This window comes from Tursiops truncatus, chromosome 4 (assembly GCF_011762595.2).
Source record: "Tursiops truncatus isolate mTurTru1 chromosome 4, mTurTru1.mat.Y, whole genome shotgun sequence".
NCBI lineage: Eukaryota > Metazoa > Chordata > Mammalia > Artiodactyla > Delphinidae > Tursiops > Tursiops truncatus.
Window position 1 is genome coordinate 40,088,383 of NC_047037.1, and position 21,779 is coordinate 40,110,161.

Sequence of the window (21,779 nt, forward strand, 5' to 3'; positions counted from 1 at the left end):
TCATTTGTTTATTGTTTTGTTTTGTTTTTAAACGAAGGGGCAATCTTTTTATTAAAATTAATTTATTTTTGACTGCATTGGGTCTTCATTGTTGCGTGCTGGCTTTCTCTAGTTGTGGCGAGCAGGGGCTACTCTTCGTTGGGGTGCCCGGGCTTCTCATCGCGGTGGCTTCTTGTTGCAGAGCAAGGGCTCTAGGCCCGCGGGCTTCAGTAGTTGCGGCTTGCGGGCTCAGTAGTGTGGCTCACAGGCTCTAGAGTGCAGGCTCAGTAGTTGTGGCTTAGTTGGCTTAGCTGTGGCTTAGCACATGGGCTTAGTTGTTCCGTGGCATGTGTGATCTTCCCAGACCAGCGGCTCGAACCCATGTACCCTGCATTAGCAGGTGGATTCTTAACCACTGCCCCACCTGGAAAGTCCCGATCTCATTTATTTCTAAACTACTTATTTTCTCTATTTACCAGGTGGAAAATACCAGAAAGTGCAAAGTAGAACAGGAGACCATATCTTAGTTGTCAAAAATAACACACTGTTAACAGTTCTTCACATTTCCTTCCTTTTCTATGCCTATGTATATAATTGAGATCATATTGTACATGCCATTTAAATGTCAAAGTTTTCTCTTTTTTTCTGGTTAAGATGGCAATCTATGACTTTTGTAAAAACTTTGGAAAAGTTGTATAAAACAGATAAAAGCTCAAATCAGAAAATGAAAACCAGAAAACATACAGTTTATTACTGTAGTTAACCATCGTTAACATCTTGGTGTATTTCCTTCCAGTGTTTTACTCCTTTTAATTTAATTTATTTTTTTTTAAAACTTAGTCGGGATCACTCCAAAGCAGGAATGTTTGGGGAGACAGCCTCTGGCTGGGCTGGGAATCAGGCAGCCTCTATTCTCGAGTCTAGTGAACTGGAAGCTGCAGATCAGCACTCTTCTTCCTGGACAGGGGTAGCAAGAGTGAATATTTTCCTTTAAAGCTCACTTGTTCCCGTATTCTAAGCTGATTTGTACATTCTTCTTTCCCCAGCATCTTCAAGGCCACCGACACCTGCCCCATGCTTCAACAAGTTATCCTTGATGGCTTCTGGAAGCCCATTTACTTCTGCTTAACTAAAGACTCCTGCCCCCATTTCACCTTCTCCTGCGGTGACCGAGGAGGTGGTAGGAGGCCGCTAGTTCGAAGTTTCAAAGGGACCTGCAAACCTGAACAGCGGAGTCGGAGCCCTAGCCCCGCCGCAGGGTCAGGAGCGCCCGGGGGCTCCACTAGGAGGCTCCGTGTCTCTCTATGGAAGGGGTGCGACCCGGGAAAGCCTTCGTGGCTATGTCCCCGCTCCAGGGGCGTGTAGCTCGCAGAGAGGCCAGCCCAGCGTCATCGCTCCCGAGGTTATCATCAGAGCGCATTTCCACGTGGCTCTGAGTCCTCACATCCCGCTGCCCTCGGGAGGCCTTTTCTCGTCGCGAGGTTTTTAGGCCCGACGCTCGCTCTCAGCCTCTCGGGAGATTCCGGCAGGCCTCTGTCCCAGAAAACCAAAGGTCCGAGCTCTCTGCCTCGCTTTGCGAGCCAGGAGAAGTGCGTCCCTTCTCGCTTGCCTTATGCCGGGCGAGGCGGAGACCGCACTACCGTGCCGCCAGCCGGAGGGGGGGACGCTCACGTGCGGTCCTCTGTTTTCCAGCCGGTAGCAGTGGATCCCGCGAAACCACCGATCAGCCTACCAGGGTCAGTATTATATTGTTCTGAGAGCTCTCACAAGAGGCAGACAATACCATCCACTCGAGCTCGGCTGCAGACGCGCCCCTTCCCTCCCCCCTCGGTTCGTCCGGACCGCCCGCAGTTGCAAGCGCGCCAGCCGCCGCCGATTTGCCTCGGCCTTTGACAGCTCGGCCCGAGCACCTCCGGGCCTCGAGTCCCGGCTCAAGGGGCGGGGCGAGGCGGGGCGAGCGAGCACTGGGCGGGGCAAGTGCGAGCGGCGGCGCTAGGAGGGAGCGCCCGAGCCCAGCAGAGCCGAGCGGAGCGGAGCAGGGAGGTGCTGCGGTGAGGCAGGCAGAGCCCGGCCGGCCGCCTGCGGCTCCGCGCCGATCGTGCTGCGTCCCCGGGCTCCGCGCACCCCCGCCTCTGCCCAGGCTCCCGCAAAACTTTTATTCTCTAGGGCCCCCTGGGTGTCTGAAGGACTCGGAGAGCTCGGCCCGCTCTGCGCTCCCCTGCGGCGGCGACCAAGGGGACGTGCATCTCTCACCCGCGGGGCTCTAGCGCCTCGCGCCTCTTCACCTGCCGATCGCTCCCCGGAGCAGCGAGGGGGCACCCGCGGAGGCGCCGCGGGGGCGCCAGCGCCCCGGAACTCTCCCGCCCACCGCGGCAGACCCGCCCGGCGCAACTTTAACTTGATTTCTCTCGTCCAGCCCCGGCACCCGCGACTGCTGCTGCCACCGCCGGCGTCTCGGCAGCCGCCGCCTCACAAAGGGGCGTAGGGAGGGGAGGCGGCGCGGGCGGCTGGCTCAGACGTCGGTGTGCTGGGCGCGGGCCTTCGGGCCGCAGAGGCCGGGAGACAAAAGGGAAACTGCCTCTGTTCACCGTGCGGGCTCGGAGCTGCCTGCTTGTCCATCTTCCGCCCGGCTCCGTGAGCCTCCTCCCCCTAACCCTCGGCTGCTGCTCCGCCTCCCTCCCCGCGGGCTTTCCCCGCAGTGCTCCGGGACCCGGCGAGCTTTCGGGGCGCGCGTCGCTGCTGGTGGTTGGGGCTCTAGCGATAATAAATGATAGAGGATACAATGACTTTGCTGTCTCTACTGGGTCGCATCATGCGCTACTTCTTGCTGAGACCTGAGACGCTCTTCCTGCTGTGCATCAGCTTGGCGCTGTGGAGTTACTTCTTCCACACGGATGAGGTGAAGACCATCGTCAAGTCCAGCCGGGACGCCGTGAAGATGGTGAAGGGCAAGGTGGCCGAGATCATGCAGAACGACCGACTGGGAGGGCTCGATGTGCTGGAGGCCGAGTTTTCCAAGACCTGGGAGTTCAAGAGCCACAATGTGGCCGTGTATTCCATCCAGGGCCGGAGAGACCACATGGAGGACCGCTTTGAAGTTCTTACGGACCTAGCCAATAAGACGCATCCGTCCATCTTCGGGATCTTCGACGGGCACGGGGGCGAGGTAGGAGTTCTCTGGGGCTTTGAGTGTGTGTGTGTGTTTGTGTATGTGTAAACAACAGGACGTGGTGGGCGTGTCGGGTAGCACCTGTGTGCGAGGGGCGTGGTGATGACCTGGTGTCGGGCTGGATAAAGCCACTAGTTCCAAACGTGGCCAAGTTGCCAGAAACACCGCGGGATCCAGACCTCTTGTACTGAGGGTCCAGTGTGGGGGAGGAAGGGTCATCCATAACCTATTTCATGCCTCATAATTTATGAGGTTTCCCAAGGCCAGAGTCCAGCAAATGACTGTGTTAGTTTTGCTGGGAGAGTTAGTGGTTTCTATAGTGAACTTTGGCCCAGGGCCTCAGCGCCCCTGTTATGGGGTTTGAGGCCGAGCTAGGCGCAAAGAAGGAAGAAATCTTTGATTGTCGTTAGGAAAAAGATAAAATCTGCAGAGCCGAATCAGTGAGGACTTAGTAAGCATGAAGGAAACTCTGACTCCTTTCCAGCTCTTTCGCCCTGAGGAGGAACCCGAGGGGCAGCGCTGCGCTTCTTCCTAATTCCATTAACTTTACAAGTGCAATGCGGCCACTTGACAGCAGCGCTTTGCTGGCCGCCTGCTTTTAGCTGGATCGAGGCACGGGACCGAGATGCCTCTGGCCTTTGCAGAGGTGGCAATCCCCGCAGAGGTAGCGGTGCCCAGATCTTGCCCCTGCGCCCTGGCCGGCGTGGGACGCAGACGTCTCCCTGCTTCTAAATTCCTTTATTTGGGGTTCATGTGGGAGCAAGAGATGAGGTTAGAGGCCGGTTCAAGTCCCTCTCCCGCATTTCTGCGGCACCCTGATTGCTTGTCGGGGCTCAGATTTCCTGGAGGTCAGGGCGAGAGTTGGCTTTGGTCCTTGGGCATCGGCCCAGGCGAAGTGAGTGGCAAATGTGGCTCCAGAGCGGTGCTCCAGAGAGTAGCAGGCCAGCCACCCCATCTCTCTAAACTTGGCAGTTTGGAAAAGAGTTTCATTGCTGCATACTTTTTTTTTTTTAAAGCATACTTTCTTACTCCCCGCACCCCCTCTTCACCACCCCTTCTTCATCATTTCCTCCTCCCCCCGCCCCCTCCTCCCATCCAACTTTTCCCCCTCAATTCTCTTGCCGCTTCTGGTCTCTGGGTGGGCTGTAGGGGATATCATTCTCTTTCAAGCTTGTTCTTTGGCCTTTGTTTTGGGTTAACATTGAGAACGCTCTCAACTGGGTATCTTAACTGCATTCTCTCTTTGATACAAGGTCACTTCACCCAACCCTCTGCTAATCTTTCCCACATACTGTATGTACCTACCTGGTAGAACCAACTTTGCCAGGAATGGCAAACTTGATTGGAAAATTTATTTGGTAGAGCTGAAATCAGTTTTTGCCATCTTCCATCCACCCTAGCCTTTTCTATATTCTGTGTTTCAAAACGAAGGTTTCTCACTGATTGTAAATTTGTAGCCTCTTGTGTAGTATGGGGTTCTTTCCTTGCCCCTTGGGTAGGTGAAAGATGTGAAGTTAATTGAGGGAAGGGACGCTGTGTATTTGGGTAAAAAACATATCTGAAAGATAAGGTTGCCAATATAATGGCTGATTTGTTTCCTGGTCTGAGTCAGAATGTCTATATTTTCATTTTATGTGCCTTGACTGTTGTAAATCATTTAACAAAGCTTATATTTATTATATACTTTATATTAAAATTGTTGGCAGATGATGATCTGATTCTTGTGTTAGAAAGTACAGTTTTATTCTTAACTTAAAGGTCTGGATGTAGTGTTAATGTTGTGAAACTCTGGGTTGTGCTTATCTGGGTGTGCTGCATTGGCATGTTTTGAGCCTGCACATGTAAGTGAATGAGTATTTTTAAATTTTCTTCTAAGCTGATATTCTAAAACGTGAATATTGAAGACTCCAACAGATTTCAGGTTGAAAATTTTCCAGTATTATCTTCTGGCAAATGTACCATTCAGAAAAGGGACATGCGAAATGCTTTTATTTAACTAGAAATAGTTTACATGTATAGGGCTTTCCGTTAAATTTTTAAATAATAAAAGAGATCATCATTGTTAGCTAAACTATGAAATGAGTTTCATTGTGCCTTATATTAAAAAGCTTGCTGTTAGCAAAATAATATTATCAGTACCCTGAAATACAGAACAATTGTTCTGTCTATAACATCCTACAGTGCATAGCCAGTTCATTCATTTTGGCTTTGTTTTAGGGCAAAATAAGGAGTTATAGAAAAGAGCTATTTAATTGCTATTGGGAATGTGATGACAAATAATCTTAGGTATTTCTCTCTTTCTTTTTCTTTCATTCAAAGAAAATCCGACCATCTAATTCTTGTCTTCTGTGTTGTTTAGCTTCTTTAATATTCACCAGAGGAGGGTGCCACTGTTTGATTTTGGTGTAGATGATAGTTCTCACCTTTCAGAAAAGAGGAAGCTTTTTCTGAACTCTCTACATACACATATATGTAGAGAGTAGTAGTAGTGTGGTATGGAAGATGATGAGGAATTTAATTTTGTTTCTAATAATTCAAACTAATAAGATAGGCTATTAAAAATCAGGACCCATGGTAGTGCTTTTAGATACAGAAGGAACCTAAGCCACCTTGTATATCTATTTCATTCTGTTTTTTAGATGAGATGTTTATTGATGGCAGGAGAAGTTGTGACCTTCCTTAGACTGCATAGCTTATTCAAGGCCTTCAGTTTGATAAGCTTTATATTAAACCAGTGGACAAATTAGTTTGCATATTTACCTAGGTAAATAGATAGCACACTAGGGATACAGAGGTGAATGAGACATGATTCCTGTTCTCAGAAAGTTTCAGTGTGGTGAGAGAGCTAGACCTGTGTACCAGAAATTATAGTCATTGTGTGCTTAGGGTGTTATTGGAATACTGAAGAGGGTCATTTAAATCAAATTGGAAGGTGCGAGGCCCTGGGAAAGACACCTTGAAGGCGTCATTTACTGCAAGGTTAAAAGTGTAGGCTTTGAATCTGTGCTCTGCCTTAAACTAGCTGTGACCTTGGGCAAGTTGCTTAAGCAGCTTTATCTGGGAGTTTTTTTTTTCTTTTTTCGGTACGGAGGCCTCTCACTGTTGTGGCCTCTCCCGTTGCGGAGCACAGGCTCCGGACGCGCAGGCTCAGCGGCCTTGGCTCACGGGCCCAGCCGTTCTGCGGCATGTGGGATCTTCCCGGACCGGGGCACGAACCAGCGTCCCCTGCATCGGCAGGCGGACTCTTAACCACTGCGCCACCAGGGAAGCCCTATCTGGGAGTTGTTAATCTGAAAAATACGGATAATAATGCATGTGAGGTTCATATCATCAGTTGTATTAATACCCTATCTAGAAAAATACTTGGTGGAGAGAAGGATGTGGAAGAAGAAAGCTTAGAGACCAAGAAGTCTGTAGTGTCGGGGCAACGGTATCCAAGGGAAGGAAAGAGACTCTACACATGAAAGCCACAACTTTGATCACTAGAAAGGTGTATGTTGGATATAGACAATTCATTAGGTATCCACCGAACTCTCTATCGCTATTTGTTCTAACTTCCGGTGAATTGATTATTAATTTAGGGTTCCAGGTATCCTAGCATTGGGGAAGTAGCATCCTGGCTTCAGGTGCAAATTTTCTGATTAGTGAAAAGGAATATTCTTTATGATTAATTAATAAATTGGTATTCTGACTTGTACTTCAGCCTCTTCTGAGTTGTTAACATGAGTTAGTTGTCTTGAGTCTGTTCAACTGTGTATTTTTGACAAAGCTATGTTCAACTGTGTATTTTTGACTAAGCTATGTCTCCAGACTTGTTATGCTGAGAACCAGACTCTGGATGGCTGTGATTTCCAGATGGATGATAGCTTAATGAGCCATGTTTTTTTTAGAGGTGCTATAGGCCAGCTTCCTTACTTGATTCCCTTGGGCCCTTGATAACATTCTAACCACCATACTATGAGTGGATGGTTGAAAGTGTGTGTGTGTGTGTGTGTGTGTGTGTGTGTGTGTGTGTGTCTAAAGCTATGGCAGTGACTCTTTTGCTGTATAATGAAAATTAAAATAACAAAAAGGAAAACAAATAGCTTAGATTGTATCAACTAATGTGGAAAGGTTATTTTTAAAATTATAAAATACTGTTTATCTAAGAAAATTGTTTTTGGTGCTTATCCATAATTTTTATCCACAGGCAAAATGTGTTTTTTGTTTTAAACTTTTTATATTAGCTAGAAGAAATATCACTGACCGTTTGAGGCACCTTTGTCAATGATCATGGCTGAAACTTATATAGCAGAATGATTGTTATGTGTTCTATATGCTTATGGACATTATTGTATTAAAGGTCATATATCATTGTATCATAAAATTGACACACAGCCATTTAAGCTTAGAGTTCCACACTTCACATCAGAGCGAAGCTATACTTCCGGTGCTTGTCAGAGGATATAGTCTTGAGGCTTGGCACTTCTCAGAAGCTCAGAAGACAAACTGCTAATGGAGGGTTGCTTGAAGGATATGTACAGTCTAGTTCTTTAGATGAGTGGTTCTTAACTTTTCTTGAGTCATGCTTCTCTTTGAGGATGTTATGAAACTACCGACATATCCCCCAGAAAAATGGACATGAGCACATCAAGTTTTGTTTATAATTTCAAAGAGAATTAGATGCCTGAAGCCTCTGGATTTTAGGTTAGTCTAGATAGAATAAAATCTGTCTCTGATAAATCTAGAACTGCAGGGAGCTGTGTACCTGGACCCCACCTTGCCCTGATTGTCTTCCTCTTCCTTCCTCTCTGTCATTTTGCATTTATTGACTTGTGTGTTGGCATTTGTTTGTGAGGATTGTTATGAGGGATGGTCTCCCAAAACTCTCTGACAAATCAACTTTAGGGATGTCACTGAGGACTTTATTTGTTACAGTATATAATATCCTCTTCATGAGGACCAAGGAAGAGAGAGTTCTCTAAGAGCTTTTTGTTTTTATCTTAAGGATGCTGAATCATGTAACTGATTGGATCATCCTGTTTGTTGGCTGCCAGAAGTGTTAGAGCCAAACCTCTGACCTACCTCTAGCAAGTGCGCAGAATTTTATTAATTTGGTACATGAACCTCACTCCCAGGACAGCTTATATTTCCTACATTTAGTTTTCCTTTGTCCCATTTTTCTCTTTCTCCTCTTAGATATGTCATTTTATCTTGTGGTATATGTATTTATGTAAGTTTCATCGGCTCCTCTCTGAAATGATATACTACTTCCAAATAAATAAATTATGAGTGGCATAATGAATGATCTGCCTTCCAGACGTTACAACTGACGTTAGTAAATGTTGGGCTCCTACATTACTGATGTACAAGAAGCCTGTAGATTTAGTGTGGACAAATGCCTTAGGGTTTAAGAGAAAATTCAGGTTATTTTGTTTTAAAATGGCACATTAACATTTGTGCCCCCAAAGGGGGAGGCACTTTACCTTTTTTTAAAAAATAAATTTATTTATTTTATTTTTATTTATTTTTGGCTGCGTTGGGTCTTTGTTGCTGTGCACGGGCTCTCTAGTTGAGATGAGCGGGGGCTACTTTTCACTGCAGTGCGTGGCCTTCTCATTGCGGTGGCTTCTCTTGTTTCGGAGTATGGGCTTCAGTAGTTGTGGTGCACAGGCTTAGTTGCTCTGTGGTATGTGGGATCTTCCCAGACCAGGGCTTGAGCTCTTGTCCCCTGTGTTGGCAGGCGGATTCTTAACCACTGCGCCACTAGGGAAGCCCCGCACTTTCCCTTTAATAACCCATTCCTGTCCTGTGCTTAGCAGCTGTTTGTAGGTGAATGTAGGATCCTGACTGCTGACCATGGTGCATCTTCTGAACAGATTGTTTAGAAATTCAGTTTAATTAAACCAACATTTTCTGTATAGTCTGTGGCATAACAGAGTTATGCTCTCTGTGATGCCCAAAGATGAATCAGTATATTCTCTGTCCTCAGGGAGCATTCCATCTACTTGAAGAGATGAGTTTTTAAAAAATAGCAGAACTACAAGATGCAGTTGGACCACCTACAAGAGAGTGGTGGCCTGACGGAGCGAGCTTGGGGAGTCTTGGATAATTTTGAAGAGGAACTGACATTTGACTATATCCTAGCATTTCAGTAGACAGAGATTGGGTGGAGGGAGGATGAAAAGATGACATCACAGGTGGAAGAAAAAGTGTGAAAATGGATCAGAGGAAGTAAAATGCAGTCACAGCTGGAAGAAAGGCAGGTAGCTCTATTTGTTTAGAGCAGGCTTTCCCCATATGCTGTAATCTAGAAGCCCACTCATTTTTCTTCCATATTTAAGTACCTTCTGTTTTATGATATACTTCATGTTGTTTTTTTTGGATTTATTTTTATAAGTTTATTTATTTATTCACTTTTGGCTGCATTGGGTCTTCGTTGCTGCATGCAGGCTTTCTCTAGTTGCGGAGAGTGGGGGCTACTCTTCGTTGCGGTGCGCGGGCTTCTCATTGTGGTGGCTTCTCTTGTTGCGGAGCACGGGCTCTAGGTGCATGGGCTTCAGTAGTTGTGGCACGTGGGCTCAGCAGCTGTGGCTTGCGGGCTCTAGAGCGCAGGCTCAGCAGTTGTGGCGCACTGGTTTAGTTACTCCGTGACATGTGGGATCTTTCCGGACTAGGGCTCAAACCTGTGTCCCCTGCATTGGCGGGCAGACTATCAACCACTGCGCCACCAAGGAAGTCCCATATTGTTTTTTAGATATCTGTTTTTTTAAAGTTAAGTATATTTGTTTAAAAAAGAAACATCATATCAGCACTGTGAGTAGAAAGTCCATAAAATGAAATTCTTGGCCTCCAACTTGCTAATAATCTATCTCCATCTTGATGGAGTAGAGCGATTCTAAAAAAGTTCTTCTCCTAGTCTCTGGTTGCCTCTAGAGTCCTTCTGTCCCCCTCCCCTGGCTCTTTATGAACAGAAAGGTGGCTTTTAAAATTTAACTATTGACCAGTTAAATTGAAGTGAGGCAGGTTGCTTGTTCCCTTCGCAGGTGGAAGGTACCTCTGGTGATTCCACTCTTTGAGGAGCCCTGGTTTGGAACAGCTTTCCACTGTGTGGACTCATGTGACAGATGAGATTTCATGTGTAACACACCTCCATGGGGAACCCAGAATGATAGGCAGTTCACAGTGTTCTAGTAGAAATTCCACCCCCATTTCTAACGCAGGTACATGAGAAGACATTATAGGCATAAACCTGAATCCTTTCTAGCTTAGTTTAAAAAGTAAATAATTCATAAGTTTTTGGTACTTGAGCCATTATTGGTTACAAACTATGACTACTTACAATGACAGGATACACAGTGACATGTGTGCTGGGACCCACAGTTGAGGAGCCTTAGCCTGGAGTTTATGGTAAACCCAGCTGAGGAGTTGGAGATGCTGCTGGAACGTTTGTCAGCACTGACACTGAAAGCCACACTGAGCAGCCTGGGCCATGTGCTGTAGATATTGGAGAACCACTGGATATTTTTGAGCAAGGGAATGGCTTTTAAATCCATGCTTTAGTAATTCTGTTCCTCTAATCTATATAGAGGATTGATGTGAATGAACAAGATAGAAAGGGTGTGTGTGTGGGGGCCGTCAATTGGGGAAGCCTGGACCAGAGCAGTGAAGAGGAAACCCAGGGGTGTGGGCCATTGCTGGAAAGGGGGAAGGAATGAATTGGAGACCCTCTGAAGTAGTAAGACTGCTGTGGGGGTCCCCAGTGTGACAGCGTCAACATGATAGAGGGCGGTTGATAGAAGAGCAAATTTGGACAGTAGTGAGAATAGTGTGAGTTTGGCTGTAAATTTGTTTCCCTTTTTCCCTGGATGTTTTCTGGGATGTTTTTTGGGATTCATAAAATGTTTGTTGACTGTTTAGCTCCCCAGTTTGTAAAACATTATTTCTGTCATACCTTCTCTAAATGGATACATTTTAAAACAATGAAAATATACATTGTATGTAATATCTGATTTATTCAAATGGAAAGGCATTTATTACAATTCAAATGGAAAGGCATTTATTACAATTTTACTTTGTTACCAGGAATAATTTAGGCTTTGTTATGAGGTATGGTTTTCCCAAGACTAAAAACCAGCACTATATCTTCATGTCTCTTAAATGATTTCATTTCCTTGACACTGCTTTTAAAATAAAAAATATGTATATCATTCAGTCTCAGATGAAAATGTTCCCTGGGCTCTGTTCAATTTAAATGTAAGCTCATAATTCGTCAGGGACTCAGATTTCTAAAAAGTGATATTTTAATTTTGAACATTAATACTTGAAGCATTTGTTTTATTCTAATTTCTACTTTAATCTTGAACTACTTCAGTAATATAGTTTTGTGGTTTAACTTTCATTACCATTTTAATAATCCTATTTAATAAATATGAAAGTAAATCTGCAGCAAATTAAACATTTAAAAATAAATTAATTTTAAAATTATAAGAGTAATATGACTACATGATAGATAGTATAGAAAAGAAAAAAAATCATTCAAAATTTCATTATCCTGTCACATCCACTGTTACGATTTTGGTGTATTACTTGCTTGTCTTTTTTTATATGCATTTAAAATATAATTTTACAGTGTTATACATATAGCTTTAAATCTTGGCTTTTTTTCACTTTGTACAATCCTGTAAACCCTTAGTTATTTTGCTCCATAATTCTTTATTATATTTCTAACGTATCTTTTAGTGATGGAGTGATATTTTACTGAATGGATATTTGATAAATTACTCAATTGCTTCCTTATTGGTATACATTTAGGTTCCTCTAACTTTTCATCGTCACAAATAACATTGTAATAAGTGTTTTTGTGCTTTTACTGTAGTTTGGATTATTTCTCCAGGGTGGGTTTCCAGAAGTGGGATTTCTGGATCAAAAGAGAAGTAAAGAAACCACTATTATTGGTAGTAATGATATTAATAATGGTTGACAATTATTGAATATGTATAATATGCCAGGTAGTGTTTAAAGTACTTTACTTATATTACCTAATTTTAATTATCATAACAATTTTTGAGGTAGGTACTGTGTTATCCACATTTTACATATGTAGAAATTAAGGCACTGAGAGGTTAAGTAATTTGCCCAAGGACTGTCCACAGTTCATAGATGGTGAAACTAGGATTTGAAACTGGGATTCAAAGTTAGAGCTATTTATCTCCAAAGCCTGTGCTATCAGTTTCTGGTTGGAGTTCTACAAATCTCGTAATTTGGGCAATAAAGTACAGATAGCATTGTTAGGTGGACCCTGCCTGGTCTTCTTGTGTTAGTCAGTAAGACTTGGTGTTTCTTCTTTGACAGTTGTGTCCCCGTGTCCCTGTGACATGTTGCTTTTGAAAACTCTACACTGGAACCTTGGTAGGTAGATCTTATAATTACCTGAGAAAGTCCTGAAGTTAAAAAAATTAGAGGTCAGAAGTCAGAGCAGATGGTGACTCACACTTAAACAGCTGTTCTCAGCCACTCCCCTTCTTTGCTGGCAGAATCTCTAACCCACTACAGAGAATCCCTGACGTTTTTGCCTCTTGACTCATCAAAGGCTTGCATAGATGTTATGGTGGCATTAACATAGCCATTCTCAATAAACAATAACGATTTATATTTTATTTTAAAGTACCAAGGGCTTGACTTTAGAATAAGTATGTAGGGGTGTGTGTATATTTGCATAATTTCTCTTTATACTGAAGCACTGTTTTTCCCCCCCTTTTTTTTTGAGGGCCACAATAATTTCCTAATACATAAATGACTGTAAATTTAAAAGCGCAAAATACTATTGTTTCATTTGTTTATTTATTTATTTATTTATTATTTTTGGCTGTGTCGGGTCTTAGTTGTGGCACACAGGATCTTTCGTTGTGGTGCGCGGGCTTCTCCCTAGTTGTGGCGTGTGGGTTTTCTCTCTCTAGTTGAGGCACGCAAGCTCTGTAGTTGTGGCCCACAGCTTAGTTGCCCCGCGGCATGTGGGATCTTAGTTCCCCGACCAGGGATCGAACCCGAGTCCCCTGCACTGGAAGGTGGATTCTTTACCATTGGACCACCAGGGAAGTCCCTTTTCATTTGTTTGTAATACTGAGTTGGTATGTTTAGTTTGAGTAGATGCTACGTCTTGTGTTTCCATTCCAGAAGACTACTTAATACTTTGTTCTCTTAGTCAAGCCTAGTCTTTAGTGATGGCTAGTTATAATCTGTTTTTAATATAAATCTGCAAGTTAGGCCTCTCTGGGCCTGTAATCACTTGGAAAGGGTGCCTTTTTATAATTTCTACAAAAGTGTAAGTCACCATAGCAATAGGCTGTATTTCTGAGACTCACATTCTTTACTATACCGTCCATCATTGTTGCCCTCCTTGTTCTGCTCCTGTGTGAGCAGCTGACAGATAATCTGTGTTTTAGTTGCTAAGCCGAAGACCAGTTACCCACTGCACATTATGCAGCAAACCTTATGACTTCCCTAGAGAAGTGAATACTTATTTGTGTTTGCTTTTCAGCATTGTTGGTCATTATAAATGTGAATGGGGCTTTAATGCCCTGTAGTAATAAATCTTAAATATTTGAAATGGTGTTTTTAACAGGACAGTGTATATTCATCACTACTCTTGGGCAGTAAAGTTTTAAACCTAAAAACATTACAAAATTTTTATTCTCTTAGTTATAGAATTGCCATAGGTCAGAAACTGTTTTATTCTGATAAGTATATACCATTTCCTTTTTAATCTAGTAAGTGCTTTCGTTCCTCTTTTTAATTAAATAAATTAACTCTTAGTTAAATTAGTCACTGGACATTTTCTGGCCAATAAGCCTCTTAACTGACACTGTCAAGATTTTATAGAAATTGAGACATAGATTTCGATCATACTGTTCACCTTTTTGATCCTTAGTATAACGAGATGAATTTGCTATAAGAACTGAGTTGCACAGGTATGTGATAAATATAACTGTCCCAGAATTTGGGATTAAGAAGTTTTTACTTCTCTTTTATTTTAACACTTAGATGTTTTCCTAAATTTCTGTTTAGAAAGAAGATAAATTTTCTCTTTAGATAGGCCTGGCAGGGATCTTGAATTGTCGTATAATCCAAATATAGTGCCTAAGGCTTCACAGCTACATGAATAATCTATTTTTAAAGACTTTCATCAAGGAGATTCCACATTGGTCCTGGAGAATTTTTTTCGCTATAATCCTCTCAGGAAAATCATCTTTATATGTGAACTCTATCCCTTTGGTTTAAGCCTATTTCTTTTAGTCTGGCCTCAACAGAGATAATTTAGGATTAAGTTGTTACCATTTGTAAATCAGTAAGATTATGGTAATCAAAAATCTCCTCCCCCCATATTAAATAGGTACATCAAATTTATGGGAGAAGTACTCATCTCAGAAAAAGGAGATACAAGATAATTTCAACCGAAGACAGAATAATGTTTCCAGATAATCAATAATGCCTCCTTTCTGTAAAGAGCTAGTTTGGCAATAAAGGAAATGTCCTCTTCCAGTTTTATAGATTGACTGTTTTTGTCTTTTATGTCCATTGTCAGAGACTTAAGTGCTTCAGCTGGAGTAAATTTGAGCTGCACATCTAGGTGGTGCATTATTTGAAAGTTTTTGGTTGCAAGTGACAGAATACTCAAGTGGAAGCAGCTTAAACTCTAGGGACATTTATTATCTCACATAACAAATGACCTGGAAGTACGTGTTTCCAAGGTCGGTTAATTCAGCAGCTCAGTGACTTCAAGTCTTTATATAACTACATCCAGAGACATGAAAAAGAAACTGTACCTATCCTGCATTCTTAAAGCCTGAGGAAAACCTTCCTAGAAACTACCCCCTCACATCTCCTAGGCCAGAATTGTGTCCGTGTCTAAACCAATGGCTTGGCCATGGAAATACCATCACCATGATGATGAACTCTGACCCAACATAATTCACCCCATGTCTGGGGAGGAGCCCAGCTGCCTCTGGAGGTCATGACAGCCTAGAAAGGTGAACGAAACTAGAGTTTTGTTATCTAGAAGAAAGGAAAGTGGGAATGTTTGTTGGTTGGGCCCCACAGGTGGGAAGGGGGTTCAGAGAAGGTAGCCTGGAACCTTTCTTGTCTACACATTTGCAACCTTGTTGAAGAATGTTGCTGTAGAGTATATAACACTGACATGGCGGGGGGGGAAGTTTAGAAGACTTTAGAAAAGGGTAAACCATCTTATTTTCGAATTGGCTTAGGGATGACTTTGCCTGGAAGCTGAGATATAAATTTGGTATTTTAGGGTTCCAGGAAGTCTTGAAAAACTATGAGGAGTTAGTTTCCTAAGTAATTCAAGTTTTCTCTCTGTTCTCTGTAAAGACACAACAAGGAGGGACCTGGGTGTTTGGAGAGTAACAGGTGTTTTTTTTTTCTCTAATATATATGACTGTGTGTTCAGTGTAGTTAATGCTATTGATAAATGTGGAAGTATCACAGCAGGTCTTTTGTTGGCTATCCATTTCTATTTTACCATCTTTCTGTTTCAGAAAATGGATTTGATCAAATTCAGTAGGATTTTTGTCCCTTAATTATTAAGTGTCATTAAGTTTCATTATTTTGTTTAAAAATATTTGAATCTACTCCAGGCCAAGGAGAGGAGATTCCTGGGAGGTTCAAAATTTTGTACCCATTTTGGAGCAGGCCATTCTGGCACTGGTCTCGGCTACAGGGAGAAGGGAGGGCATTAAAGTCTTCAGATTTTTCTGTAGGACAAATGAATGCACTTGGAATAAATTCTGTGTCTGCCTATAGAGTACTCATCCTACTGCTCCTGCTGTAAATTGGTTACAACAAGGACATCTTTTTGTTGTTTTCGTGACTGATTATGCCAGTCGGTAGAAGTACTTACTGAGTAAACTTCCCATTTAATTTTAGTACCTTTTCTGGTGATTCATCCACTACATTTTTTTCCCCCATAAAGATATGCAATCATATTGTCTACAAATAATGTACTTGTGTCTCCTACTTTCTAAATAGTTATGCTTTTTGTTTTTGTTTACTGCCTCAATGGACTAGTTAGAACAGAACAATGTTCTGTAATACTCATGATAGTGGGTGTTATCATGTTTTTGTATTTGAGATTATTTAAAAAGTTTGAGATGAGGGGAATGTGAAATGGCTTTAGTTTATGGACAATAGGGCTCAATTTTCTTTACTGATATAATGAAAGATGAAAACCAATGGTAAAGTAAGAGCCAAAGAAGAAAGGATATTCCAGGGATAGTAATATAGAGAATGAACAATCAAAAGAAAGGACTAGAACTGAGTGTAGATATGATGCTGAAAACCAGAGTGCATTGATTACATGAAGCAAAGAACACTGTCTTTTCTTCTTTGGGGAAAAATTGTCATCACTAGGTCCATCTCATGAAAATGTCCTAGGAAGCATTAGTAGTCTAAACAATAGGCACAGTATGTGACATACAGGATACTGATTCTGCAGGTTGTGGAAGACCTAGCAAGATGAGATGCACGTAGGAATCCCTCCTTCTGGTTCCAGAGGAGTGGAAGGTCTGGAGCCATCTTCCCCTGGCACCTCTGCTGGTTTTGGTGAAGGTTATCCTTTTTTTTCCTCTGGGACTTCAAGAAGATTCTTGCCCTAATTTCTACTACATGTCTTGTAAGAAAACAGCAGCTGATTGTGGAAGAGTCTCATACTGAGAGGGTTAGGTCCTAAGTTGGTGTAAAAAGACAAGATCATGTATAGCCAAAATCTCCCTGGAATATTCCCTCAAATTGACTGTAAAGAACAGTGTATGTGATGTTGTACCTCTTTTTTTTTTTTTTTTTTTTGCGGTATGCAGGCCTCTCACTATTGTGGCCTCTCCTGCTGCAGAGCACAGGCTCCAGACGCGCAGGCTCAGCAGCCATGGCTCATGGGCCCAGCCGCTCCACGGCATGTGGGATCCTCCCGGACCGGGGCACGAACCCGTGCTCCCTGCATCGGCAGGGGGACTCCCAACCACTGCGCCACCAGGGAAGCCCTGTACCTCTTATTCTGTAGAGCAATGTGTAGTTATAAATGTATAATATCCCAAGTAACATATAGTATAGAATAAAATGTAGTATGTGCAGGTAAAATATAGTTTTAAGGTGTTTTAAATGATATAAAAGAGTATCTTGAATTTGTGTAAATTTGTAAATAGTACCATTTCACTGTACCTTCTGTAAGATAATAGAATAAGAAATTGAAGAATATTTGTGAGATTTTCAGGTGATGACAGGAACTTACTTCTTTTAGAGAGAGTATGTTATATATTTCTGTGTGATCACTTTGAGAAAATTTAGTTTCTTAAAGTTTTAAAAGTACAAAGCAGAATAAACATGTGGCTTTTTGGAGTTAGGAGTAAGATTAATTTATCCTGATTATTTTGAAAGTTAATTTTAGAGAGATAATTATAATGCCATATTGAGTACTTTATTTTTAATCTAAGTGCCAGCCATATCTTTGACGCTAGATGGGAATACAGAGATGGGTACTCAGCCTGGTAATTTGTATTCATAAATACATAGAAGTAGTTTATACTTGCTACTTCTTTCTTGCCTATGGCTTGAGACCCTGGGGGATTTTATTCTCCAGCGATTTCAGAAGAGAGACCAATCAGGAATTCTGACCTTTCCCACTTTCCTGGTGTCTCTCCTGAGTGTCTGATATGGTACCTCAGGCCTAAATTCTTTAGATAAATGTCTGTTCCTGGGTTTGTCTAAGAATGAGACTTTTTGAGCAGCAAGGAATTCTTGGAAAGGAAGCTTGTATTTTAAGTATCTATGAGATCCAAGTGGCTGCTGATGAAGAAATCACGCGAGTAAAGAACTGGGATCCTGACAGTGGTCAAAGAAGCTCTTTACATTTTCCTATTAGAGCCATAGACCCTGCTCTGGTCCACAGAGCCACATAGCGATGGAAATTTTTTATCCCCAAAGGATTATGTAATGCAAGCAGTTTTAGACATGAAAGAGTACAGGCAGGCATGTATTTTGGAAATATCGCATAAGAGGGAATTCTTTGATGGAAAGGACAGCTAGTTTTTTTTTTTTTCTCTCTCAAAAATAGGATAACAGTGGGAGTGCCCAAGTGATGTTTCCACTTTACCAGAGAGAGGCCCTCATCTCCAGCCTTCATGGTGACTGTCTGTTAATGGAGATTAGGATATCCACTTTCTTCATTTAAAAAAATTTAACATTGGTACGATATTATCTGATACACAGTCCGTATTCCAATTTTGCTGATTGTCCCAACTGTCCTTTTTAAAAACAGCTTTAGATATGATTGACATACAGTAAACTGCACATATTTAATATATACAATTTGATGAGTTTTATATATCCCCGTGAAACCATCACCACCATCGAGATAATGAACATATCCATCACCCTCAAAAGTTTCTTCATGCCCTTTTGTAATACCTTTCTTCCAATGTCCTCCAATCCATCCATCACTGGGCAACCATTAATATGCTTTCTGGCACTATAGAGGTAGTTTGCATTTTGTAAATGGAAATATACAGTATGTACTTCCTTTCTTCCTGGCTTCCCTCCCGGCCCCCCGCCCCAGCATAATCATTGAAATTCATCTATGTTGTTGCATCTGTCAATAGTTAATTCATTTTTATCGCTTAGCATTCTGTTGTATGGATATACCAACATTTGAACATCCATTCACATGATGTTGGACAGTTGAATTGATGCCACTTTTTGCCTGTGAACATTCATGGACAAGTCTTTGTATTGACTTTTGCTTTCATTGCCCTTGGGTAAATACCTAGGAGTAGAATGGCTGGATCGTATGGTAGGTGTATACTAGCTTTCATTTTTTTTTTAAAATATTTATTTATTTATTTACTTGGCTGTGCTGGGTCTTAGTTGCGGCACGTGGGATCTTTTTTTTTTTTTTAGTTGTGGCATGCTGGATCTTTTAGATGCAGCATGCAGAATCTAGTTCCCTGACCAGGGATTGAACCCGAGTCCCCTGCATTGGGAGCATGGAGTCTTTGCCACTGGACCACCAGGGAAGTCCCGGTAGGTGTATATTAGCTTTTAAAAAAATTGCCAAACTGCTAGTCCAAAGTGGTTGTAGTATCTTACATTTTCATCCTCCGTGTATGAGAGTTGTAGTTGCTCTGCATCCTTCCCAGTCTTTTAAATTTTAGTACTTCTAATAGTCATGAAGTGGTTGCTTTATGTGGTTTTAGTTTGCGTTTTCCTAATGACTAATGATATGGAGTATCTTTTTAATGTACTTTTGGGAAGATGGTCTTCTTTTGAAAACACAGAAGAGGATGGTTATTAAATCTCGGTTTTCTTGTAAAATCTGACTTTTATCCTTGTCTCTATGTTGTGAGTGAAAAAAGAGAATAAGAAGTGAAAGGGGTAGGAGTGATTAGACATGACTCTCTCTTACTGAGAGAGGCTAGGAGTATAGCCAAAAAATAAGAGGTGTTGAGAGGTTGCACAGGGTAACCAAGAAATCAGATGAAACAAGGAGAGTGGATGAGAAGACCAGGGCCTGAGACCACTAAGGACAGTTTGTATTATCAGATTCTCTCATGTTCTTAAAACCACATGTTCTTGTATTCCAAAGGAAAAATCTGAAAGAGACTTCTCTTAAAAAAGTGCCTTTGAAAACAGAGACTGTAGACACTGCTTCTGCTCTCTTTCTACTTATTTATTTCCTGTTATCATCTGACTCTTTTTCAAACCTGTTTTTTTGCAGGTCTCCAGAGGCCTCATAACTGCCACGTGTGATGGCTTGTTTCCAGCCCTCATCTTCATAGATTTTTCTGTAGGATCTGGCTTTCTTGACCACCTTTGTCTTCTTAAGACTCATCTCCCCAGCCTTGGTGACACACTTATGTTTTTCTTTTCCTCCTCTGACTTCTGTTAGGTTTTCACTTCCTTATGAACCTGGGTTTTGAGGACAGCTGTACTCAGTGTGCTGGTGCCATTTTGTTTCTTTGCACCAGAATCTTTGCCACTTCCATGGATTCAGCCATCCTTTCTGAGCAGAGGGCTCTCCTTCCTATCTAGAGTCCACATCTTTGCATGCTGACTTATTGTTTTCTTTCTTGGTGTCACCTCCATAACAACCTGTCTGAAACCGAATTTGCCTCCTGTGTTCATAGATTAATTTCATCTCCAGACTTGTCTCTTTCTGTCATGGTGCTTTTTCTCAATCTCCCACTCTTGAAACTACCATGTCACCTTTGCTTCTTCCCTCTTCATTCAAGTCTGTGAGACTGTGTCATACCTCTCATCTCTGTCTCCATCTTTATAGTCATGCTGCCACGATCCTAATTCAGGCTTTTCATCACGTCCTGCTAGGATTGTGATAGTGGCTTCGTAACTGGTCGCTTAGTCTCTGGTCACTCTCCCTTCCAATCCACTCACTGATGTCTCTGATAGATCATTCTTCTAAACTCACTGGGTTGTACATTGTTTCTTTTAAAAAGTCTGTGATTTCTACCAACCATGATTTATTTCTCTGAAATTTGTAGAGTTCTCCTAATGGCATCCCTGACTACTTTACCTTACTCAACCTTATCTTCTGTTGCTCTCCTACACAAAGCTCTGCACTGCAGTAAAATTGGTCTCTTTATTACTCCCCGAGTACCTGATGGGTACACATGCCCACTGCTGCTACTGGTTAAAAGCTGTATTCCATTCTCTGAGAGATTTCTCATTCCTCTTCCCCCATAGCTGTGTCTTGTCCTTATCCCAAGGCTTCCCTCAATTTCCTGCTCTTCTATGAATTCTTGCTTGGTAAGTCAGCTTTAAATAATCATTCCCTCCTTTGAACTTATGATCTGTGACAGACAGTTGAACATTTTGTGTTATGACTCATTTTTAAGGTACTTTTTCTCTCCAGCCAGAGTTCAACTTCCTTGAGTTTCATGCCTCTGTGAAGTCTCTCTGGTGTGCCTGCACTGTTCCAGATGCTTGCATTCTGATAATAACAACACCTTACAATAATTCTAGAAATAATGATGCCTTGAAAATGAAGAGGAGACACCAAGTTGTATGACTGCGTTTGTTATCATTCTGTCAGCTGGAAACCACAGGGCCCTGCTCATTCTGACTGTTGAGTGGCTGCGACATGCCAGGTGCTTTCACTGATGCTCTCTCACTGAATCCTCATGGTCCTTTGAGGCAGCTGTGGTTATCTTCATTTTACAGCTGGGGAAACTGAAGCTCAGACTACTGTGTGCCCAGGGTTACACAACTGCTAAATGGCAGAGCTGGGATGAAAATATTTCCCTTGTCTGCCCCGATTCCAAAGCCCTCCTCTTCTCTGTGCCACACTGTCTTTATAGGCAAGGACAAGATTTGGCAAAGCATTCACATGGGGGTTATTTCTGAGGTACTGTTAGCACTCAGTTTGTAACACTTTAGATTATTTGTAATAAATGTTTCAAGTACATGGGAATGGAAACAAGTTGAGGAGATAAAGTAATTTATTTACACCATTCACTTGTATTTACTCTTTGTTTTTCTCATCAACTCTGGTGGCTTGTGCAATGTATGGTCCATCCAGAAGCCCTTTAAATAATGACCAAAGAAAATGCAGATTAAATATATAGAATTCTGAAGA

The 21,779-nt window shown here is 42.2% G+C and overlaps 1 protein-coding gene across 2 annotated transcripts in view; it reads left to right on the forward strand.

Moving 5' to 3' along the window:
• The first annotated feature begins 2,007 nt into the window (after window positions 1-2,007).
• PPM1L (protein phosphatase, Mg2+/Mn2+ dependent 1L) overlaps window positions 2,008-21,779 on the forward strand; it is a 334,733-nt gene continuing 314,961 nt past the window's right edge. The window contains exon 1 of one of the 2 annotated variants that reach the window (XM_019946217.3): window positions 2,008-3,145. In XM_019946217.3, the coding sequence (XP_019801776.1) occupies window positions 2,747-3,145 (399 nt within the window). In that variant the 5' untranslated portion in view covers window positions 2,008-2,746. The remainder of the gene's footprint in view (window positions 3,146-21,779) is intronic. The other variant, XM_073803863.1, reaches the window with a different exon arrangement.